The sequence below is a fragment of the Osmia lignaria genome, chromosome 3, assembly GCF_051020975.1.
Source record: "Osmia lignaria lignaria isolate PbOS001 chromosome 3, iyOsmLign1, whole genome shotgun sequence".
Lineage (NCBI taxonomy): Eukaryota > Metazoa > Arthropoda > Insecta > Hymenoptera > Megachilidae > Osmia > Osmia lignaria.
The window spans coordinates 6,553,176-6,577,624 of NC_135034.1; the positions used below are offsets into that span (position 1 = coordinate 6,553,176).

General features: G+C 33.1%; 4 protein-coding genes across 8 annotated transcripts; 2 read left to right on the forward strand and 2 right to left on the reverse strand.

Annotated features, from left to right (window-relative positions):
* The first annotated feature begins 14 nt into the window (after positions 1-14).
* LOC117605479 (uncharacterized) lies at positions 15-14,149 on the forward strand. 4 transcript variants are annotated; one of them, XM_076687997.1, is made up of 13 exons: positions 15-201; positions 273-569; positions 889-991; positions 1,807-1,900; positions 2,096-2,306; positions 3,774-3,940; positions 4,302-4,479; positions 11,833-12,222; positions 12,364-12,585; positions 12,645-12,863; positions 13,117-13,173; positions 13,350-13,686; positions 13,776-14,149. In XM_076687997.1, exons 2-12 carry the CDS (start codon positions 497-499, stop codon positions 13,355-13,357), a joined length of 1,722 nt encoding a protein of 573 aa, XP_076544112.1. In that variant the 5' UTR covers positions 15-201; positions 273-496; the 3' UTR covers positions 13,358-13,686; positions 13,776-14,149. The 4 variants fall into 4 exon arrangements, with proteins under 4 accessions (XP_076544112.1, XP_076544109.1, XP_076544111.1 ...); XM_076687994.1 differs by having other exon boundaries at positions 16-201; positions 13,117-13,686; XM_076687996.1 differs by having other exon boundaries at positions 16-201; positions 1,819-1,900; positions 13,117-13,686.
* LOC143305244 (uncharacterized) lies at positions 5,903-11,602 on the forward strand. Its single transcript, XM_076687998.1, has 2 exons — positions 5,903-6,286; positions 8,191-11,602. Exons 1-2 carry the CDS (start codon positions 5,903-5,905, stop codon positions 8,620-8,622), a joined length of 816 nt encoding a protein of 271 aa, XP_076544113.1. The 3' UTR covers positions 8,623-11,602.
* Positions 13,490-19,452, reverse strand: LOC117605476 (uncharacterized). 2 transcript variants are annotated; one of them, XM_034326866.2, is made up of 11 exons: positions 19,088-19,452; positions 18,186-18,321; positions 17,974-18,073; positions 17,676-17,833; positions 15,504-15,771; positions 15,061-15,265; positions 14,789-14,970; positions 14,484-14,691; positions 14,089-14,295; positions 13,788-14,021; positions 13,490-13,671 (listed from the first exon to the last, which is right to left on the reverse strand). In XM_034326866.2, exons 1-11 carry the CDS (start codon positions 19,188-19,190, stop codon positions 13,490-13,492), a joined length of 1,983 nt encoding a protein of 660 aa, XP_034182757.2. In that variant the 5' UTR covers positions 19,191-19,452. The 2 variants fall into 2 exon arrangements, with proteins under 2 accessions (XP_034182757.2, XP_076544108.1); XM_076687993.1 differs by lacking the exon at positions 19,088-19,452 and having other exon boundaries at positions 18,186-18,463.
* Positions 19,453-20,220: 768 nt separating this feature from the next.
* On the reverse strand, positions 20,221-24,202 carry pix (ATP-binding cassette sub-family E member 1 pix). The gene is made up of 9 exons (XM_034326205.2): positions 24,062-24,202; positions 23,315-23,548; positions 23,013-23,228; positions 22,728-22,935; positions 22,472-22,658; positions 21,995-22,401; positions 21,606-21,918; positions 21,289-21,523; positions 20,221-21,204 (listed from the first exon to the last, which is right to left on the reverse strand). Exons 2-9 carry the CDS (start codon positions 23,525-23,527, stop codon positions 21,157-21,159), a joined length of 1,827 nt encoding a protein of 608 aa, XP_034182096.1. The 5' UTR covers positions 23,528-23,548; positions 24,062-24,202; the 3' UTR covers positions 20,221-21,156.
* Between the last annotated feature and the right edge of the window lie 247 nt (positions 24,203-24,449).

Genomic DNA, 24,449 nt, shown 5'->3' on the forward strand with positions numbered 1-24,449 from the left:
GAAAAATAATATATCCAGAAAAATTTTTGTGAAAATTACAAATGAAATTGAAGCTTTAAATTTAACTATTAACTTAATAGTTAAATTGTAAATATTTTTGTACATACAATTATATTTATTTCTGTGTAATGTATAGAATATCAAGTTCTATTCATTTTTACATAAATAACTGTAGTTCATAAATAAAAGAAGAAGAATCAGGTAACGTTTATCATTAACTAAAATTTATTAATAATAAGTAATAAGTAAGCATTGTATCTTTTCAAAAATAGAAAATATCCGAATCTTCAACGAATGCAACTTTCGTAACTAGGACTAGTTTAGACCTTGCTTTCACCAACCAAGATAGGCTCAACCAAGTCGTGGCTTGATCGTCGAACGCATAACATCGCGAAAACATATATCCGGAGCATCATTGGTTTGTGATTCGCGATGATAACACGACAATTAACATAAACTGTCAAGTTTTAATCAAACCCAGATCTTCTGGGTTAAAATGTGGTGGAGCAACAATTTTATAATTCTCGCCATTTTAGTTTCATTAGAAATTTCAAGATCTCAAACGCGAGGTGAGAAAATTATTTATAAACTTGAAACCGTTTATATTTATTTCAACAAAAACTGTGAAAGTGTAATGATTAATAATTACTAGTTATTTAATCAGTGCATTCATTATTGTGTACTTAGGAATTTTTTAAAACAAATTAATTTTTATTTTAGTGTTCTACTAGTTGCAAGTATTTAAAAAAACAACCTCTGTTATTTAATATTTTATATAAAATTGTACTTTTTATAAATATTTAAGTTCAGGAAAAATTGAATTATTTTTCTACATTCTCATTAAGAAGAAAACCACTGATTGAATTCACTTCTTTCTTTAAATATCAGATGCCGGTAATCACGAATGTCTGCGATTTTGTACTGATGAGGCGCTTTCGAAAAAATTATGCCGCTACGAGTTCTACGTCGGTGAATTATCTAGCACGATCAGGTGAGATAGAAACCACAGAACTTATTAGTGCATTTAGTATAACTGGAAGAGTACGCTTTCGAAAATTGAATTCACTGAAGAAGAAAAATGCCTAAAGACTTTCTGCCTTTTGCTGAAACTGATGCAAGCCACATCTTTGAAAAAGATGTTATATAATAGATGTCATTAATTTGGAAAAATTTGAATATTTCATAATACAATTACTTATCCTTGGACTTTTCAAAGAGAGACTCCTGTTCCATAGAAGAACCGGTCGGAATCTCGGTCAATTGTACTGATATATGAATATAAGTGATCCAACTGTGATCCAAGAACTAACGGTTGACACGCTTGGTTACAGAGAGTGCATCTTGAACTTTTCTTAATACCAAACAGGTTTCTATCGCGAACGTGTTTACTTGTACTATAGATAGTTAAGGGAAAATAGAAGGCATTATATACTCTGTGTAAATCCTGCAAGAAGAGTAACTGTTATTGCGATTTTCCTCTCACAGGAAGAATCTCTTCTAGTCAGCCAGAAAGTGCATCCTGGTGCATCTTAGTGCATCCGTTAGACGCTGAATACAAATGAAACTTTTATTTTATTTTATTTCATTTCAGTTGATTTCACATTTATGATTTGCAATTCAGGTAGTAGATGACCTGAATAGGAGTTTCAAGGCAAACAAAACGTGAAACATGTTTTCAAATGATTAGTTCCTTGAATTAATTTTGTATGCTAAAACATCATTGAAATTTTTGCATGATTTCATTATCACGTTTTTAATTAAAATTCATGTAATTTTTATTTCTTTCATTTTCAATAACACTTGCAGTTCCCATAACAGATCCAAGGTCAAGGACGACTCTAGAATTCCATCAAAAAGTTTTCTGGGAATTAATGGAAAAAGTCCCGGTCCACAAATAGAGGTAATTAAAGATTGTTTCTTTCTTAATCTTTCACCGTTTAGTTTCGGTACGATTTTACTTGCGAAAGGATTTATTAATTGTTTCGACATTCGTGAAAATTTTGCAATTTTTCGTATTATGAAAGTGAAAGTCAGTTTCTTTTTTCCTATAATAAGGTTTCTATTTTATATGCTGAAATGATCAATCAATTTTTAGATTTGCTTTGGGGATACAATTGAAGTACTTTTGTACAATAGATTAGGATCCGAAGAATTATCTTTACATTGGCATGGATTACGACAAAAAGGGTCCGCTCATATGGATGGTGTACCGATGGTTACACAATGTTCAATATTACCATTTGGTGGTTTTCGATACAAAATAAAACCGGAAAGAATTGGTTCATACATCTATTACGCACATTCAGGTAAGAAAACAATGTATTTCAATTTGGAATTTGTGTCAGGTTGATACAAATATAAAATGTTTTTTCAAAATTCGAATTTTGAATCAACTTAATATTTAAGTATAATATAATTAACATATAGCAACTAATAAAACTGGAAATCCAACAGCGATATATATTTAGTAATGTTATGTTGCTAATGTCATTTTTAAATAATATATCAGCTTTTGAATTTGATTTGATTTTCCCGCGCTGTAGAACGACTTCTACTTCCGCCCGGACAAGTAAAATTGAAGTAGATCAATAGTCCTGGAACCGTGTAGAAGTTAGGTTACATGTTGAAGCTCTCATTTTTGCGTTGTTCAAAGAAAAATCCTGTGCAATGTCAATCAGGTATATCGAGAAGCATCATATTACATTTATTTCAAAATTTACTTCCTCTTACATTAATTTGAAACAGTTTTGCGGTACAAAGGTGAAAAGTAGAATGATGTAACGGTCGCCAGCGATCAGGAATGCCCAGGTACTTCAAAATTTGATATGCAGAAAATAATTGTTCGTGACATTAACTACATTTCAATTATAATTAGTTGTTTTTTAATTCTTTCTATTTCTAAATTATAATCTTTTTTCCCAAATTATTTGTTGCAGAATTTTCATGTTTAAAAATAGGTATAATTGGAACTTAATGTAGATGTCCCTCATTCTTTTAACAAAAATTAGGAAAGGATATGTTATATAATCAAGGAGGTAATAAATTTAAAGCATTTACATATGAATTACATGATTAAAATAAATTTTTGACGAGGAATTAATGAACTCGTCCAACTTTTTTCAATCGGTACCATAGGATGTCGCTGCGGGTAGCGCAAAAAGAAATCGAAATTGTTGGAATGTTACCCTTATAATTTTTTTAATTGTAAAAACTCATAGTTGTTTTATGAAACATATATATTTATTTTTAATTAGATAATCGATCTTTTAGAAAATCGTACTGATCTACGAATCAATCAAATAAAGCAAGATTGAGCGGATCAATAAAGTTGCAAGAATACGGCCGCTTACTAGCATTGATAAAAATCAAACTTATAAATAAAATAGTATACAGTTACAAATTTGTAATCGTTTGTATGCTTTTCAATACAGTAAAATCTTATTTAATATTTTTCGCGACCCAATTTCACTTACTAAGTGTAATTTTATAATTCTCGAACGGCGGACCATGGAGAGAGCGCTAATTAATTAATTAATTAATTTAATTTTGTAAATTTTACACTGTTTCTTTGAAAATTATCCTTCCAGTATATGAAACCCTTTCGTTTAAAAATGATGTATTTAAGTTTGGGTCACGATTGACCAGACTCCGCTGTTCAAGGATTAATTCGGGCAGTTATCGTTCTTCGGTAAATGCGAAATAATCAACTACATACAAAGTTTTCAATTAATCATTAAAGTGGTCCGAGTATTATAATGATGTTGTATTATTAGTTTCACAGCAAGCGGACGGCGTGTACGGGTCGTTGACAGTTCGAGGCCCACAGGATGACCCTAGCTTGGAAAGGATACTTCTGTTGTCATCAAGGCCACCAACTCCTCTGTCGTGGCATTCGCACCTACATCCACCTACGCCAGGTGTACTTCTCTTAAACGGCCAGGTACCGATTTGCCTAATTAACCAATTTCCATCGTTACATGCAATTTAATATACACATTTACATCACTAAATTTCCTTTCTCTTTTTCTACAGATCAGCGTCAAATGTAATAAAAAGAACACACGATTTTTGTGACAAACGCTCCAATGCGGCGTTTCTATCTTTAGAATATTTCAATTGAAAAGCAATCGCTCACGAATATTTTATTTAAAATGAAATTATATTTTCATAAAAGAAAGATTTGAAAAATTTCAAAAGACTATTGTACAATGATTACATCAACGTAACGATAATTTTCTCTCAGAGTGCTAAGCGCAACGTTTTTTAAAATATTGCTCATTAACCAGCTACTTTGTTTACAGACCGATGGAACGATCTTGAGAGTTAATCATGGCGCACAATATTTGTTACGACTGGTCAACGCGAACGCGTACAACTGCCCCGTACGAATATCCATTTCCAGACATGATTTTCGTGTGTCTGCTGCTGATGGGAACGTGGTTGATTCGGTGACAGGCAGACACATCGTTTCGTATCCTGGTAAGTTCACAATTTTTCTTCCTTGCATTATGCATATTCCACGCACGTAAGATACGATCGTTGTACGTGCAAAATTTTACGCGTGCGCACGCTTCTGTGCAAAATATTTTGACTGTTCCGAGTTTTTACACGTTGCTGTGTCATCTTACTTTCGAATAATTACGCTCTAAGAATGCATGTATGCACGAAGGTGGAGTGAAAGAGAGCAAAGAAGGAGAGGAAAGAAATTGCAATTGAAAATGAAAAAAGGGATCAAGTGTGATGTAAACCTTTAGGTAGATTTCAAATTGATCGGTAACAATACAATTTGAAATGTGCTCTTAAAATGTGAAGCAGCGAGTAGTGCTGAAGAGATCTATATGACCGATAAATACTGTGGTTGGATTCTTCAAGTATATGAGCTACCAGTAGAACGAAAAGCAATATGTCTTCTGTCAATTCAATGGAACAAAGAACTACAGATTGTAATGGTACAAAAAATGAAATAAGAGCAAAGAACCAAATGCTTAAATACGTTCTTGCGGAGTGTGATTCTGTTTTATAATATTTATCTCCAAGGAACCACAACAATGCTGTAAGAACTACGGCTGGAAGAAAGAAGAGGAAATAGCAGACTGCGCAGAAAAAGCAGCGACAAAAGTGAAGAGGATGTAACGTGATAAAAAGTGTGAAGGAAAGAGAAGGTATAACGAAAGGGAAACGATAAGGGGAATCGTAGCGGTGATATATCAACGGCGATAATTACATATTCATAGGTTGCAAGAAAGTAGTATAATAGAGGATCATGTTAAAAAGATCGTAGTATCGTAATTAATAAATGAGTAAAAAGTAAAGTGGAGAGGAAAAGAAGAGGAAAAAGTGTGAAGCAAACGAAAGGAGGGAACGAGAAAGGATGAAACGAGTCGCAAGGTCGTTTGGCGAACAAAGGAGGAAGGGAACGAATAGAGAGTAGACGGCGTCCAGCGAGAAGAAATGCGAAAGGGAAAGGGGCTGGAGAGGTGGAGGAGGAGAAAGAGACGAATCGAGAGAGGAAAGGATGAAACTGCTTGGCGCTCATACATTCAGCGATGCGTCGTGCAGCGGTGGGTAAGCTCGTTCGCGCAGACTCGGCCGTCTTCGTGTTCTCGCTGGGTTTCCGCAAAGGGAAATAAAGAAAGGAAGGCGACCAAGCGCGCGCGGTTCTCGCGCAAAAATCATTAAAACGCGTGCTCGATTCGCGGCTGCGGCGTCGTTGTCGGCTCGTACTCGACGATTTATTAGCGGCTACACGAGCGTACCTAACCGCCTGCCCGCCCGCCCGCCTTGTTCGCCTACCGGTTAACCGTCCACGTCCGTCCGCATCTCCGTCTCTCCTCCACGATTTCTTCGAAAACATTGGCCGCCACCGTTCGCGCGGCCCGTACACCGTGCCGCTTTGTTTCCCATGTCCAACGATCACGCGTGGAACGAGCCAGAGACGAACGATACGCGCCTCGGCATGGAGTGGACCCGCGACAAAACCCTCGAGCTACTGCGCGAGTATCAACAGAGACGCGTACTCTGGGACTGGAATGCACGCGGTTATCGGGACCGTACGAAGCGTAAACGCGCTATCCAAGAACTCGCCGAGATACTCTGCTGTAACACGCTCGAGATCGAGAAGAAGATCACCAATCTGAAGTGCCAGTATTCGAGGGAGGTTCACAAGATACAGAACAGCCGGGACGCCGCCACCGGACCCGACGATGTTTACGTGTCCAAGTGGTTCGCATTCAAGGCGATGCAGTTCCTGCAATTCGGCACGCGTAGATACAGCAAGAGGAAGAAGGTACGTTGCGATAAAAGGATGGACGCCAACCGCAAACGTATTTGTATTCTCACGCGAGAAACTCAGTTGCGATATTTTTCTCCACGTGTCGTCTCTGATAACGATGTATCAGTGGAAGAGTCGTTTTATGCGTGGTTCGGTTTTTCTACACATAAACCTTTGTCTTCTTTTACGTTCTTTTATGGACATTGTAGAAGTAGAACAGCCGTAAGGGATCCCTTTCTCCGGTCATAAGGAGGCCAGTTTACGCCATCGCGTAATTGACTAACCAATTTCGGAGAAAGATCATTGTGAGACTGAGCGAGTTTCGTGGAAACGACTATGAAGCATTCTTTCAAAACGTATTTTAGAGCGTCTGTCCACCACCTCGCGCTATTCGATCCTATTGCGTTTAATGTGTTCCGAATCTACTACGCACCGGGTGCGTCCTGTAATGAAATTGAAAGTTACCGAAGGAAAGTAATATACGCATTCAGAAACGGTACTAAATTCAATCTTTGAATTTAATTTTATATTGCATAATTCTTTTAATTTAAAAAAATTGCTTTTGAATACCCAGAAATAAACAATAGTTAAATAGATTGTTTTCTTATTTTATAAATTGTAGTTATAATTACGGAATGCAATAAATGGTTCACACCCTGCGCAGACACCCTCTATAATCGCGTGTGTTTTTTCCTAATTAAGCGTATCAGATTTATTCGTGCATTATTGTTCAGAATATTTAAACACATTCTCGTGAAAGTTTAACGCGAAGTTTCTTCATAGATCGAAATGTTAGATTAACGTTGAATCATGTGAACTCCAGGTATGGCTGTAGATTGGATCGCGATTCGATTCGATTGTTTTTATGGTGCCGTCTAATTACAATAACCAGGAATGTAAAGTTTTCTCCGTTCGATGTAAGTAGGTAAATTGTAAGCAGGGTGAATGATCGGAGCAAATTAGTTTGTATCCGTATAGAACCGTATTGGATCAACTACAATGGATAATATTGACTATTAATTAGATGAAAACTCGAAGAATCTAGAGAGTGATGATAATTATTAGATTGTTACAATCTTACAAGCATAAAATTACAAATTTTCATTCAAAGTATAAGAGGTGAAATTAAAATTGATCTAAAATTCATTACAGGCGCACAGTTTCTTAATACGAATTAAATCAAATCATTGAAGTGTTAACGTTTCACCTATAACGAGGAGCTATTTTAAATTCTTGACACATTTTATACCACGCATATAAGGAAAGGGTTAATCAGCAACTGGGTTTCGATCGCCGTACACGCCTTGATAAAACGATCATCGATCATCGCGAAGCAGGAAGTCCAATAACACCTGTCTAGAAATTCGCAAATCGTAGTAGCATGCATAGAATCAAGAATTCAAGATGTTATGATTATTAGAAAATCATTAGGATCAAAATCTTTACGCTTTTATATTAGTAACTCCTTGTCTTATGATTTCATAGTGAAGTACTAAATTATTTATATATAGAAATGCTTTGTATAAAGTTTCTTAATGTAGAAATTTTAAGTGAAATTATGGCTTTTTTTAGACTCTCCCAAGGTTTTTCCAAAGCTCTCCTTAGGTTCTCTCTAGGTTCTCCCTAGACTCTCCTTAAGTTCTCCTTAGACTCTCTCTAGGCTCAACCTAAGCTCTTCCAAGACCAAAGGCAGTACTTGCCAGGTCTTGCACTGAATTCCAATGAATTCTACTCCCCTTCTGTTGACCCTTACCCAAGAGAAGCCTCCCTTGCATCCAAGTAGGATTCGATATTACAAGGCAAGGAGTTATTAACAACATCTCTAGACTCTGTATAAGGCAAAAATGATCGTCGATCGTACATGGAAGGTCTCCATCATACACATCAATTTTCATCTTAAAATATTCTTGTTCCCTCAGAAAACCGAGGAGGAAACATCGAAACTGCAAGAGGAATACATAGTGAGCGACATTGATCCCGAGAGCATCACCTTCATAGACTGCAACGAAGAAACGAACGGTTCGGGGACCGGTTCTTTCAACGCCTCCCTGAGCGAGGACGCCGAGGAATCGTCGTCGTCGAGTTTGAAAGCAATGGAGCTTTACAACGGTTCCTTGCAGGACCATTATAACAGTCCGATCGTTGATTTGGACGAGTCTGGGCAAACTAAAGTTGAAACCACGACGGATGAACGGAAGAGAACGAAAGAGGAGTTTGCTAAATTTGCTGAGAGCATCGCTGTGCAGTTAGCAGAGATCCCAGACTCTTATTCGAGATCCGTGGCAAAGCTAAGGATCAATCAGATCCTTTTCGAGGCTGAAATCGGTATTTACGCGCAAACACGTCGCTAACAAGCGCGACAAGGGACGCTCTGACTTTAATCAATGATTAGTCCCTGCAGAGGCAGCTTTGATGCTCGATCATGATGGAATGTTCTGACGGAGACACGGTGAAACGTGCTCGTAGGAAGGGAAACAGTGTACTTCAGAGCTCAAGGTTCTATCGTGATTATTAAAAGCTGATTTATAATATTCGTTTAGAAATGGGACAGTTTCTTGTAATGGTCCTTGCAATTTAGAATAGTATGATTAAGATAGATGTAACATTTGAATTATTGGAATTGAATTTGAAATTTAATTATAAAGGTAAATGTATTTTCATTCGTATAGTCGTTGCCAGTTGATTAGAATGTTTTCCTATTTCCTTCAAAGCTGATTGTCATATCATGCGTGCATAGTTTATTTGAACTAATACATATATGAACGAATCTGTTACATTTCATGAACGATTGTATTTATAGAAGAATATTTGAATGGAACCATTACGGAAACGCTACTTGTCTAAACGAATAATATAAATTGACCTTAACTGGTTTGCTTCCAGCGCTCATTTAAAAAGTCGTGTAGGTATGCGAGGTAACGAATGTGTTAATGATTTGTAATGAGAAATTTTGAGATGCATATTGGATTGAGAAAATGATTTGTATAGAGAGACACAAGAATGTCAGGTTCGAAATGTAATTAGCAGAGAAGCTGTTTATTGTACCGCTCATTACGAAGATTCCAATGAAGCAAGAAACGTATTTAGAAAACTGTTTACACGTAATGTTATATTTTTTCGATAATTGTACAAGGTTGAGTTTTTCCCTGGGAGATAATCACTCAAGGCCCCAGGAATAAAATTCATTATTTCCATAAGTAAAGATGGACTATCGTTAAGAGTAAAGGGCGCAGAAGAGGGCGAAATTGCGAGAAATCAAAAGTAATATTAAATTCTTTTTTTAAGAATGTTCTGCTTGTAAACAAAGCTTATAGCGTATTTTATAAATACAATGAAATTGTATTTTATCGTTTGCACGAGATAAAACGAAAACGTCTTATGTTGCGAAGTTTAGAATGAAAAAGAAAAAATGAAATCGCGTTACGTTTAAATTCGCAAATGCCTTGCCTTTTGCAATGCGCGTGTAATATTTCTGAACTTCGATTCATGAGAAAGACTGTATTTTAAAGGACACTGTTTTTTGATCTGGTTTGTCTGGCACGATAACACCAATCGAATATTTTTTTAAGTGGACTTTCGTCGATCTTTACGTACAATCGTCGAATGAAATGTTACTCATATTCGGTAGTAATAGCGGATATGTGATTTTAGATGTAAAAAGTAAGCGAAATGTCGATGTCGTTTGAGTCAGATTGAATGAAACATTCGTACTGTGTAATTTTAATACGTTTGAGGAACCATTATACATTCTCAGTGTTTTATAAAAAATTATTTAATACAGTAGAAGGATACATGGTACTGAATTTAAAAGAAATAACCACAATTACATATTCATTTAATTATTACTGAATTTTATATACCAAATTGTATTCATAAAATTAATTTACTCGTCATTTATCGCTGATACAATCTGCCTCTCAAATGACATACCATTAGACGATAAGCAGTTCATTGGTATTGTTTCAGGGCTTTAAACAGTAGGCGTAGTAAGCTGTATAGATAGCGAACTATTTTTTATCGAGAAAAGATCCCTCCGTAAAATCGAAGATAAGTCGTTTTAAATCGTTAAACTTTCGTTTAAAAGAAATTTACATCGTATCTCATATCAATAGACATCAGGTTTTCCATTAGTAGTTAGATAGCGATGTACACAAGAATCAATCAGTCTCCGGTGTAAGTCTTTATAATGTATTCATTGTTCCTAATTAAGGCGCATACCTTAATTATTCTATTCTTTTGAAAGTACACAAGTGCTTCCATTTTTGTTGAAAGAAATAACAAGTGTATTATTTCTTTTCGTTTAGAATCTTATCAGTATTTTTAATATCTAATGATAAATAGGATACAAAATTGAAAGATTCAATGCGCGTTACTAAGTTGTTGATTTTCTTTGACTCGTTATAGTCTGTTCCTGTTCCTTAAGTGATTCTCAGCATCATAGACAATGATGTACTGTAATGTTGAAAGTTGAACGTTAATACAATCGCAGTATAACTGTTATAAAATTGATGATTGAATTATACTAAAATAATAATAAAATAAATGCAATGGAAATATATAAGATTGCTGGATATTCAATTGGAACAAAAGCAACATTTAAACTTAAGATAAAAATTTAGAAATACCAGATGAATAGTGATTGGAAGATTTAAATGCTAAGAATTTTCAAACATTTTTAAATTGATTATCCTTGCAACAACTGCAATTATACTATTTTACATTCCCAATCTTTGTGAAATATTGAAACTATGGTCAGTCGTAAATTTCATAGAAATATAATCGTAATTCTATGGAAAAAGTAATCGACGAAAGCGTGGATTAAAATATTGTAAAAAAAATTGGTTATACGGGTTAATATGCCGGAGTTAAACTGCGATCACTGCCTTGATATCCCTCGTAAGAATGTCTCTTCCCTTAGATAGCGATTAAAACATTAATCCTAGTGTATCTATAAGTATAATTAAGTTTACTAGTGTAAAGATTCGTTGTAAAATTTATAGCGTTAAGATAATCTCAAGTAAGGTAAAGAGAAATCAAGGTGGTTGTTGAACAAATTAATGTTACCGTGTACCTATGGTTTACTTCTGATGAATTTTATAAAAATTTAATACTGAACAAGTAATTCTGTTAGTTTTGTATCTGTCATGTTAAAATGAATTCTTAATAAGAGTTGAGATGATGATTGCAAAAATTAAGAGTTAAGTTGGACTCAAAAATAAAACAACTTCATGAAAGTTGTATATACATACACAGCTGCAAAAAAGAACAATTTTTTCTTATCACAGTACGTTCTCAATTCTTTTTTGTAATATTTTACAACGTGCTATATGCGTTTGACTTTGTATACTTCTGTTCAATAAAATAACTAGGAATAAGTGTTCTTTGGGATGCAATTTCTTCTTTTTGTCATGGTACTAATATAAATGTAACTTTTGTTAGCATCTGAAAAATACTTTATATTTATTTTACTAATTTAAAATGAAGCAAAAAATTCTACAAGCTTGAAAATCATTTTAACGAATTAATTGTTTAAATTACTGATTATTAAAATTTAATTTCAGGTGAGAGAATGGACGTAATCGTGGAAACAAATCAACCCTCTGGCAAGTACTTGATCGATATAAAGGGCCTTCAAGAATGTCAAAACCTTCGTCAGGAAGCTTTTATCCTTTATAACGACGTACAACCAGATTCCGCAATAATAAAGGACGAAGAACTATCGAAAATCGATGACCATGCAATAGCGAACAAGGGCTACGATTGTCATGAGATATCAAAGAATTTCATATGTGCGTTGGATTTGAAAGGATCAAAGGGAACATCGAACGAGATTTATGCTGATCAAGTTATTTATATTCCATTCGACGTAAACGTTTTCCCATTTTTCACTGATGAACTGTCTGACAACAGATATAATGTATATGGATGCGCTTTTTATCCTTCTTATCTAAGTAAGAGTATAAGAATTATTATTAGCGTTTATTTAAAATTCTTTCATCCCTTTGATGAATTTTAATTTCTTAACAATTCAATTCAATAATTTTCTTCTAGAAATTTTTCATTAAGTTATATTAATCGTATTCTAATTTCAGGTATGAATAAAAATGGGATAAAAATTATGCAAATTAATGGAATAACGTTCAAGTATCCTACATCTCCATTATTATCACAACCAGAGAATATACAAGAAGAATCAATTTGTTCTCTTGAGAAGCCTTCAAAACAGTGTGCTTATACTCCACTGTTCTGTGAATGTACTCAGATCATTGAAGTTCCAGCCAGAAAATACATCGACATTATCTTGATAGATGAAGGTAAATCATTAAATAACAAGTTGTTTTTCTTACGTTTAAAATGATTTTTAATTTTAAAGGTTTTGGTGGAAACGTTTCTCACACGTTTCATATGCATGGCTATAATGCCAGTATCCTAGGAAGAGGTACTTTCGAAAGACCAATTAGTAAGGATGAAATTGTATTTTTGGATCGTAACAGACAATTGCATCGTAATATCGTAAATCCTCCTAAAAAAGACAGCTTCGTTGTGCCAAATAAGGGCTACGTTATTCTTCGCCTGTTTACTAATAATTTAGGTAAGTACTTCTAATTTTATTTGCGTATAAGAAAACTCTATATTCAAGCAGAAGAAACGTTACAGTTGAACAGTGATTAGGTAAATGAATTGAGAAACAATTAAGTCTGAATATATAAGTACTTAAATTAAGCGATAAAGAAAATTAATGATGAATGAAAGTTCAATTCAAATACAGAGTATTAACACAATTGTTATTCTTCTTTTAAAAATTTAGAACTATATTGTTACTGAAATTTATTTATTATTGACAGGATACTGGTTGTGGGAAGCGAGAAGTACAGCAATTTCTCCAAAAATGTCTGGACCCGGTATGCAATTTCTATTAAAAGTAGGAAATCGCGAAAGTTTTGTACCAATTCCCTTGGATTTCCCTACCTGTGGAAATAATAAACCTCCGGACTTGGTGTTCGAAATTAACTGATTCATTACTACACTAAATATAATTTATTGTATTATTTTGTATTTATTTTATATTTCTTCCTAGTACGATAAATTATATTCTCCTAGAGAAATGATTTAGCACCGTTTTATAAATAAAAGGGAACAACATAAAACTAATACTTGAAGTAACGAGGAGAAGACTTGTTTATTATTCAACATAACATAGAATACAGTAATTGTTTATTAAAATTGTGGATATCGGAAGCCGTAAAATTCGTTCAGAGTGTGCAATGGTGGTTTCCAATTATTACATTCTGGGAAATCAGGTGGAACTGGTGGAAGATCTTCTAAATCGCCTACATGGATAACCAATTCCATTCCAGTGAGATGATGCCAAGTGAAGTGGCAATGAAGTAGCCAATAACCTATATCAGAATAACGTAAAGTATTTCAATTAACAATAATTAATAAGGTTAAATTTCTGATAAACAGAGGCTATATAAATTTAAGAACAACTAATTATTTGTAGGGTAATCTGTACCTGGATTATTTGCTTTAAAGCGTAAAATCACATATCCGCCCGTTGGGATCTTAACAGTATCTTTGCCAGGTGGATTTGTGTATTCTCCTCGTTGAAGACGTTCCGTGTGCTGATCAATTATTTGGTCTATATCTGCTTTTGATATATTTCTCATGTCAGCAAATTGACCTATGCTAAATACTCTGAATTCGTAACCGTGCAAATGGAATGGATGATGAAGATCAGTCAGTGGCACTGAAATATTATTCAATGTTTAATATACTGAACAAGGTACTACGAAAACATAGAAAAAAACACTTACCTTCATCGTAAATTATAAGTTCAATAACATTGTTTAATTTTGAATGAATAACTTGAGTGCATGTACAAGGTTGAGTGCAAGTACTGAGTTGATTATGTTTGCACACGGTTTGATAACTACTGCGGGGTTGTGAGAGCAAAGGCGAAGACGATACTTCGTATTCGATATCGTTGAACATAGAAGCAAGCTGAGATTTATCATTAGCAGCTGAAAAAAATAAGTTTCACATAAATAATTGTATTTTAGTTAATGCTGTTTAGAGTAGTAGTGTGCTAGCAAGATATTCTTCTGGCTGTTAGAAGCTAACTAGAAAACACGAAAATAGAAGAAATATCCCAGAACAGTATGACAAGCAACACTGAGAATTCTCTTTTCTGAGGAAAAAACAACCGTACCGAAAAAGGTGCGGTATGTATCTGCTTTAAACAGCATGTTATTTCCATACTGAGTATAATTGAAGAACCAAAAGTTTAGTACATGTCGCTCATCTGGTACTACTTTAAGAAGCTCTGACTCGGCTTCTAAACTTTCCATCTGATTGACACAAAGTGCAGTTGTTGTATCTTTTGTATTACACTTTGTTCCATCTAAAGAATTGTATACCTGAAAGTGTATCAATTTGTATATTACTACGTATTATTTTCTACTTGCCTTAACTGAAATACAAACGTTAATTTATATTAAGTTAATGTGTACTTACAACACCAGATGGTACAGTATTGTAAGTCGGAGGTGTTGACGATGGTTTCGAAGGACCACCTGCATACTGTAAGATAGCTAATTGCTGTACACTCTTTTCTGCACATTCCCCAAGACCACGTACTTGGATCCAATAAGAGTTCAATCTTCTATTTGCATTTAAAATGAAATCTACCCGTTCACCTGCATATACAAAATAATACATAAAAGAATGTTAGTGGGGTACAGAAATTAGGTATTTCAAATTGATATATAGAAAGACTTTAAATTAACCTGCAGATGATATTATGCTATTCACTGTTTTAGGTTTTACGTTTGCACCATCCTGTGCAATTATAAGCATATCATGGCCCTCGATTGTGAGTTCTGCTAAACATACTGTAGTGAAGGAATTAATCATACGCATTCGATGGCGTTTTCCTTTTTCCACTGTAAATACTGCCAGTTTTCCATTAGTAGTCTGTTTGGTAATTGGATCCTAAGAATATTTTATATTTTATTTAGTAAATTCTATTATCTCAGTTATTATCTAGGTAATATTTAAAAATACAGTATATTGTATTAGGTAGCTGTATCAGTTCTGTTAGTTATTTTGTTTCTTTGCACCTCCAATATGTTGAGCTATTGTGAACAGAACTTCTACAGCAACAAATAATTCGATAAATAGATATGCTATAAATTTACATATTTTATAAATGAATTACTGTATTTCTTACCGTCCAATTACCCAAACCATTTATTAATATGTTTTCCGCACTCTGCCCCAAATTTTGTCTGTAAAAACCCGGGAAACGTTCCATGGACAATGCATGCATCCAATCCATTAAGAATATTATGTTTTCGTCGGTATCGTATAGATCGGCGAAAGGTTCGTTGCATGGAGGAGGTCTTATAATAAGAGGTCCAACTTGTCCGTCTAGCATGTGGGTTGATATGTGAGAATGATAGAAGTGTGTCCCTGCATTTTGCGCCACGAAATCATATCTGCGATAATTGAAAAATTAAAAAAAATATATTCAAAAGAAATAGTTGATTATAATAATAATATTTACAACTTTCTTCTAATATTTAAAAACTATCTCTTCCCTTCTAAAAGTCAATGGAAGTAATTAAAAAAATAAAGACTTTTATATTTATATACTGATCTAAATATTTTATAATTATAACATTGTATAAATTTAATATTGGGATTCCATAACTGGAGACATAAAAATAAATTTTATAATTCATCTCAATGCTTCTTTTAGATTAACCCTTAATGCCCTCGGTAACTTCGAAATTATATATTAAATTTCTGTTTTAAATTCAAAATTTCCTACCCCATATAAAGCATATTGTAGAGTAATATTATACAGAAAAGATACCGGCCTCTATTTGTATTCCGCGCGCGGAAAAAATTGGAACAGCGCCATCTAGCGGATGGGATTCAAACTAACTATTTCTAATAGGATAGCAGGAAGTATAAGGAGGTATGCCAAGAGGTATACCACGCACACGTTGAGAAAAATCATTAATAACTCATTTTCTAGACACAATTTATGAACTTTTATAATTTATTCTTAAACTACATGCTTGTAGCTACTTTCACATATAAGTTTCGTAAAGATCTTGTTAGTAATAAATTAATTATGAGCAGTTAAAGGGACGGCGGCTCGAACCTACAGGAACGCTTACTCCAAAAATTGCTAATAACTAATTATTCTGACGCAAATTGTTGGAAAAAGCTAACGTAGAACATAGTTATAATATCATACTTCATTCTTCAATCAATAAAGTATACAAATTAATTATGGAAAATGAGAAAATGAATAAAGATCCCTACCATACGTTGCTTTAGATCGTGTGATTGCCTTTGAAATGCTAATAAATAATTAATTACGGACAAAATGCTTACAAAACATATATTAGAAAATAGCTACTGTACTACACTTTATTCTTTAACCATTAAAGTACAGAAATTAATCACCGGAAACGAGAAAACTCAAAAATGCCGACATGTAGCATTTATCGACCGAGCGTCAGACCTTAAAATCGTTATAATTAATTAATTACTGATAAAATGTTCACAAAACCTATACTAGAAAATACCTAATACGTTGAAGTTTATTCTTTAGTCGTTAATCTATAGAAATGAAACATGAGGAACGAGAAAATAATAAAAAACCTCGACCGCGTGCCGGTTTGTGTAACGCGGTCGATGTAAAATTGTTTATAATTAATTAACTACTAACAGGAGGCTCATAAAACCTATACTAGAAGAAAGCTAAGATGTTGTTCCTTATTCTTTAATCGTTAAAGTACGGAAATTGATCACAGAAAAGCAGAGAATTACGAAAGTTCCCTAGCTCCGGTAAGCGCGGAACGAGCGGTCGATCTTAAAATTATCATACTTAACTTATTACTGGCTGGATCATAATAAAACTTATATGTGAAAGTTGCTACGGGTATGTACTTTAAGAATAAATTATAAAAGTTCATAAATTGTTTGCAGGAAATGAATAATTAACGATTCTTCCCCGCGTGTGCATTGTTCACCTCCTAGCATACCTCCTTATACTTCCTGCTCTCCTATTAGAAATAGTTAGTTCGGATCCCATCCGCTAGATGGCGCTGCTCAAAAATAATTCCGCGGGAAGCCTCTTGAAGTATAAACCGACAGTTTTATGCGCTATATGGCGGGGATCGGACGTTTATCAAATTTAAATATCCTTTATATTATTTTGAATTACAATTGAAATACTCTATAATGTCAATTTTAATAATTTCAAAAGTGCTTTATAACTCTATACACGGAAGAGATCAACGTGCATTATTAATTAATTTCTCTTTTTCTTTTCTCTTAGGATAAAGTCAGTTATATGTAAAACACGAAATAAAATGTTATTTACCTAAACGTTGTTGAAGACGGAATTGGACATTGAGTAACAAAAGGAACACCGTCATAATATTGATATCCGTTTTGGTAGAGTCCGTGCCAATGCATTACAACTTCCATACCACCCGCAGCGTTTTCTATATCGACTATAATTCGATCATTTACACATACCTACAAAATCATTACGCATAAATCCATTACAATATAAGAAACACCAGAGAAGAATGTCCAAAGTATATATTTAGAATCACAAGAAAAGATTGTGTCATTTTAATATTATATTATTATTGTTACAGCATGCAAGTGTTTACCTGAATTGGAGGTCCTGGTAATTGCCGATTGATGGGTATCAACGTCTTCTCGAAACCATCAGCAATAATGCATTGGGTTTGGTTTTTTTCATCGCAAGCACTGGAAACAATTGTTGTATACCACAATTACAACGAAAATGAAATATATTTTATTTCTACACATCATTGGGTGTACAAATTAAATATTTAATCAAAGAAGTTATAATACGTACGCTCCTAATGTCGTGTAGAATTCAATGTGGAATTTGTAGTAACAATTTTTTCGTTCTTCATTATCTTTGCAATTTCGAGCGCATTCCTCGGGCGATGAAAGGACTATATCCTCACGTGGACCCCAAAATCCCCGATCTAAATATACATGAATTACATCAAGAAATGAATGGTAATGAGCAATTGAAAATATGATAAATTTTGAAAAAGTTTTCTTTCTACAATTGAATGATTGTAAAAGAGCTGTTTTAGAATACCGTTTCATTTTGACTAAATTATTAACTAAAGCGAGCTATGAGTAAACGTTAATTCGTATAATTTCTTCAAAATGATAAGAAGCTGTAAGTATTACTAAAGTTTATTACTTTGTTTTTAACTTTGCTGCATATTTAATAGGCAATTTTCATTTCTAGCTCCTACACTATTTGTGCTTCAATAATTTCGGTATAACTGAGGTCATTTATGCAGTGTGTTCGGTGAGAAATATCCGATATATTTCTTATTTCAAACGCTAAAAAATTGTCCCTCTCTCCCCTGATTCAACCAATCGAGAATTTTTTTTCATTCACCGATATTTTTTATTCCTACATTCTCTATGGATTATGGTAATAAAAGTGAGTACTCCACGTGCGGTGAACTCGCGCGTAATGGAGAAGTGTGGTACAGGTGCAGAGGATGTGATTTTTAAGCACATGCATTATGCAGTAGAACAGATTCTGCTGAAGACTGCATATGTTGATGGCTGATTCTACATTTTTTTTTTTAAATACTAAATCTAAAATACACCTTATTACTTTCTTTATGCTAATATTATTAATATGTTGCAGGAAATAGGGATTCAGAGGAACTGTAGAAGAAAATGATAATTTTTATAAAAAATAGATTTACTTTAATATATACTTACGGCAATACGATAACTCCGTATGAACCAACAAAACTAAAAACAAAATGTAAACTCTGAAGTATTGAGAAGTGGCGGGAAATCGAAAGCACATTATTCTTCTCATTATTCCTAGTCTTGAACGAATTTTAGACAAGTTCGTTCATTTATATTCCTCCTCGAAAAACTACTACAATTTTCTGGCATTAATGGCCTGAATTTATAGAAAAACATGGACAGACAACAGTCTAAATATGAATATTATCAGTTTACATTTCCGTGTATTAAGTATGCTTATAATTATGTAGTGAAACTTATCGTTTGAAAGCTTTTCCGACAGTGCTTTTTTCTAATATTAGGCGATTTCAAGGACTTTTTGATAGATGAATATTAAGTAGTTATGTTAATTACAGTTAATTTACACACGGAACACGATTTTTACCTCGAATGAAAGTACATTTGGTAACAATCATCAAGTTCAGACAATATTATATACTGTCCAAACTTTTTTAACAATTCTAATTTACGAATCACCATTTTTATCTTTTTTCTAGTCATTGTCAAGGTTGCCCTTAAAATGTTATCTAATGCCAAAAATGCTGTAGATATAATATCAGTATATACTTCCTTTCTTTTCATTAAAGGTCTAATTCAATATTAACTTAGCCACAGTCAATGTAACTTTAGACAAAGTATTAAAATATTAATTAATTTAGATTTTATATTGAGAAGCTACGTTTCAAGAAAATTTGAATTACACCAACTTTCCCATCATACAAGAAATTTGAATTTCTTCTTCTTTAATTGAAACTGTAAAACTGTATGAAAACCACTTGTTCATTTTTTTTAATTAAACTTAAACAGTTTTTAAATGAGCTATTATCAGTTGTAGTGAAATTTGTTTTTAACATGCAGTGTCATTATTAGACTACGAATATTTATGCAAATATACATTTTCACAATGTACTTAGATTCTTCTAACCAAGCGCTGGTTAGAACTACTTTTTATGTGTACATTTTTACATATTTTGAATCTTCTGAATATTTTATTCTCTTACAAGAAACTACATAATTATCCACAATCGACACAATAGTTACATATCATGAAGGAGAGGACAATAATCATAAAACTTTATAATATTCAAAATAAAATAATAGACTTTAGCCTTTGTACTTCAAATGATTTATTTTCATCATAGTTCTTGACATGATCGACATGATCGATCTTTTAGCGATGCTTATACTTGATTAATACCGTCGTTTTTTCATAATAATTGTGCTGATTATTACATCTTTACAAATCTTTCATAGTTCAGGAAGTATTTCTTGTGCATTAATGAAGTCCGAGCTTAAATGACATAACACAAATTTTGCATTCTAAATTCGAAATTATTGAAAGTACATATCTATCGAGTAATTAAGATAACTTGATTGACACATACTATTACAATGGCACCAGGAAAAAGTAACTTTCCTCTTTCTATTTTGTTATTGAAAACAGAACACAAATTTTAAAACTACTTTCTTTTTAAGCTTAATCTGTTTATTTTTAATTTGTATTAAAATTCTCGATTATATCGCAACATGTTTAAAATCATTGGTTTCATGAGGTTCATCAAATGACTGATCGGTTTTCTTCATAGTTCACTTGTATAATTGATGTTCCATAGCAGTTGTACATACGTTGAGATATTCACGTTCTTCTAATTTGTTACACATAATCAAATATAAATTATTCATAGAACAAAATGTACTTTGGATAATTCATATACTGGATTGTAAATGCGAAGACTGACACATCTTAATGAATATAAATAAATTTGTGGCAGCAGTATTTTGTACAAAAATACGATTGTATTTCTCTTTAAATCAAATTCTTTGATATACTCAGACGTATATCAGTAGATTTGCAATGTTCATATTCGTTTAAATAAATATCCTAAAAGGACGATTGAACGCAAAATATGCGTTACTAGTATTTTCATATATTGTAAGAAATCCATTCCCGGCTTTAAAACATATAAAGATTTACAAAAACTTCTTAACAGTATTTTTATATAAGCTGCTAATCGACTTATTGATGAGATCACGTCTCACTCCTCCAGGAAGAAATATTGTCCAGCTCTCTTTTGTTCCAAGTCCTATTCAGCGATATAGTAAACACGTTAAAAAATATTCTGAATCGTTTATTAAATTATATTATAAATATTATAAATATCACGTACCTTTACAGATTGGGCCTTATTAATCCTTGGTCGGAAATTATTTGGATCTCTTCTGAAAGTGATACCTAAGAGTTCTAAGAATCTGTTCATTCCATTCAATAAAGATTGTGGACTATGAGCAGTGGTTGACAGAGATGGAGTACCAGAAAAAACAATTACACGGTCAGCTAAATAAGTAGCCATAATAAAGTCGTGCTCTACCACAAATCCTGTTTTCTTTGCATGTAGAATAAACCTGTAATAATAACATAAATCTTAATAATCTCTTGAATATGATCCAATGTGATTTGCTGTGCGGATGAAAACAGTTTAATTACCGTTTAATTACTTTAGCTGCCACTAAACGTTGCTCGGAGTCCAGATAAGCAGAAGGTTCATCAATTAAATAAACGTCGGCTGGTTTTCCAAGGCATAAAGCTAAAGCCACCCGCTGTAATTCCCCTCCAGAAAGATTCTGTACTTCTTGGTCCATAATATCGTCTATCTTTAGCGGCTTCATAACGTCAGTTACGAATTGAGGATGAACATAAGCATCCCTTATCTTTTCATGCAATAATTGCCGTACAACACCTTGGGATTTAGGGCTAATTTTTTGTGGTTTGTAACTAATGTGGAGCTGAGGAATATTTCCTGTAAACAGTAAAATTAAGTTGATAATTCTAATGTGTATTTTGAAATTTGTGAAGGATAAAGATAGTGAACTTGCCTGAACCGTCATCGGGCGGCAAATTACCAGCCAACATTCTGATAAAGGTGGTTTTCCCCGTTCCATTTTCCCCAAGTAACACAAGAATTTCCGAATCAGTAAATTGACCTTTCTCGACGCGTAATTGAAAGGAACCCATTGTCTTTACCATTGCGGGATACTCGTAGTGGTTCATACGTTTAACTTCCTCTTCAGTCGCGCTTTCAGCTACTTTAAATACAAGGGATTCTTCGCGGAATCTCAAGTTTTCCGTTGGCACAAAACCATCGAGGAAAATATTTATACCTTCCCTTACAGAGAAGGGCATAGTAACGACACCGTAAGCTCCAGGAACACCGTAAAGACAACAAATGAAATCAGACAAGTAGTCTAACACTGATAAATCATGTTCCACTACTATAATAAACCTGGTAATTTTAATGTATCATTAATTATGTAAACAAACAAGTTTTATTTTGTTATATCGAAATTACTTACTTGTCAGGATGAATAAGAGATCGAATGGTCAAAGCTGCGTTAAGACGTTGTTTTACATCTAAATACGAAGATGGTTCATCAAACATAAAAATATCTCCATTTTGAATGCATACCATAGCACAAGCAAAACGTTGAAGTTCTCCACCAGAAAGTGCGTCAATACCTCTGTCACGTATGTGCATCAAATCTATAAATAATTAAATTTATCATTTTTATATTACTTCTTACTTCTCAGGAATATTTAATAATAGCTTACCCAACATTTTACAGATTTCTATCTGATTCTTGCATTCATCCTTCTTGTCTAGAAGTTGTTGCACAGTGCCTTTTACAGCCTTAGGAATTTGATCTACATACTGAGGTTTGATAAGTGCTTTCAAATCATCTTCTAATATTTTGGTAAAATAGTTTTGCAACTCACTACCCCTAAAATGACTTAAAATTTCTGTCCAGTCTGGAGGATCCTACATGATTAAACGGACTCCATAAGAATCATAGAAAAATACATTATAGTATACAAAGAACAAGTAACTATACATACAGTAAATCTGCCTAAATTAGGCTTCTGCTTGCCTGCCAGAATTTTAAGAGCAGTTGATTTACCAATTCCATTAGTTCCAACTAGACCTAATACTTCTCCAGGACGTGGAATAGGTAATCTATGTAGTTTAAATGAATTTTTTGAATAACGATGCGTAGTTTCTTTTTCTAAGTTGCTAGGAAGATTGATAATAGATATTGCCTCAAATGGACATTTCTGAAAATAAAAGAATAACATTACTATACATGTATTTAACCACTATGAATTCCTTAACATTTTATTTGCAAAATTTTTAATTATACCTTAACACAAATACCACACCCAATACATAATTCTTCAGAAATTGATGCTATTTTACTATTTGGAGTGACTTCTATACAAAGTTTACCCATCCTTACTACTGGACAAGACCTTTTGCATTCTTGTCTACATCTTTTTGGTTTACATTTATCAGAATTAACAATAGCTATACGGGTCAACCGATCCGTTTCTTCCATTGACTTTTTTGGCGGCATGATGGTAAAATATTTACCTGCCTGAAAATTATATATAAAATAGGGTTTAATTTGATAAGAGACTTTTATAATTTACTTTAATACTAAGTGATTGCTGCATGTTATTATAATTATATTCAATACTGCATTCAAAATCATTAAACATAGGAAATAACTTGTTAATATATGAGTTTATTTTTTAAATTAAGAATATTATCAAGTAATTAACAGATACTAAAAAGAATTCAACATATGTTCTACTTGCACCCTGCTAAATACAATAGTCATTTCTCTAATTAGGATATAAAATAAAAAATAATCAATCAACGCTAAACATTTTACGTAAAAATTTCTTTATATTTGTATTTAATTAAAATACAACTGTTATTACAATTCTTAATTTCACCACGAGCTTGTAACCTCATGCAATCAATGATAAAACATGCTAATATAGGAATATTGCTAATAGAATCATATAAATTGTAAAATTAATTATTTAAAATATATTATGCCAATAATTCATAATATTTAATAAGCACGTATACAAATATATACCTGTCAAAATCAAAAAACGTGAAGGAAACCCCTTTACAACCTTTTCGAAGGAGTTTCCACACTTCCACACCACCGCATGCCCTGACTTAAGTCATAGATTACAGGCAGATGGAGCAGCTACTCAATCTCAAATGTAGTGTTGTTTAAATTACAAATAAACTAAAAACTATAACATTTATGTTATTAGTTTTCATATATTTTGTAACTAATTACCAATAATCTATACAATCATACAGTTTATACATGATTTACAAAATAATATTTTTGTGCTCTGAAAGATGACATTAGATTACTGTTCATAAAGTTCATTATATTTGTATTGTAAAACTTTCTTTTACATTTTCATTAATATAGACAAAGGCTGTTGTTTATACTAAAGAAAAAGATT

What these genes read in the sequence shown, in the direction of transcription:
- LOC117605479 (XM_076687994.1), top strand. Translation starts at nt 497, where the DNA reads ATGTGGTGGAGCAACAATTTTATAATTCTCGCCATTTTAGTTTCATTA. An exon ending in GAATTATCTAGCACGATCAG is followed by an intron (nt 992 to 1,806) that starts GTGAGATAGAAA and finishes TAACACTTGCAG; the next exon opens with TTCCCATAACAGATCCAAGG. An exon ending in GTCCCGGTCCACAAATAGAG is followed by an intron (nt 1,901 to 2,095) that starts GTAATTAAAGAT and finishes ATCAATTTTTAG; the next exon opens with ATTTGCTTTGGGGATACAAT.
- LOC143305244 (XM_076687998.1), top strand. Translation starts at nt 5,903, where the DNA reads ATGTCCAACGATCACGCGTGGAACGAGCCAGAGACGAACGATACGCGC. An exon ending in GATACAGCAAGAGGAAGAAG is followed by an intron (nt 6,287 to 8,190) that starts GTACGTTGCGAT and finishes TTGTTCCCTCAG; the next exon opens with AAAACCGAGGAGGAAACATC.
- LOC117605476 (XM_076687993.1), bottom strand. Translation starts at nt 18,448, where the DNA reads ATGAAACGGTATTCTAAAACAGCTCTTTTACAATCATTCAATTGTAGA. An exon ending in TACCAGGACCTCCAATTCAG is followed by an intron (nt 17,834 to 17,973) that starts GTAAACACTTGC and finishes ATGATTTTGTAG; the next exon opens with GTATGTGTAAATGATCGAAT. An exon ending in ATGGTTTGGGTAATTGGACG is followed by an intron (nt 15,266 to 15,503) that starts GTAAGAAATACA and finishes AAATATTCTTAG; the next exon opens with GATCCAATTACCAAACAGAC.
- pix (XM_034326205.2), bottom strand. Translation starts at nt 23,527, where the DNA reads ATGCCGCCAAAAAAGTCAATGGAAGAAACGGATCGGTTGACCCGTATA. An exon ending in GGTGTGGTATTTGTGTTAAG is followed by an intron (nt 23,229 to 23,314) that starts GTATAATTAAAA and finishes TTTTATTTTCAG; the next exon opens with AAATGTCCATTTGAGGCAAT. An exon ending in GCAGCTAAAGTAATTAAACG is followed by an intron (nt 21,524 to 21,605) that starts GTAATTAAACTG and finishes TTATTATTACAG; the next exon opens with GTTTATTCTACATGCAAAGA.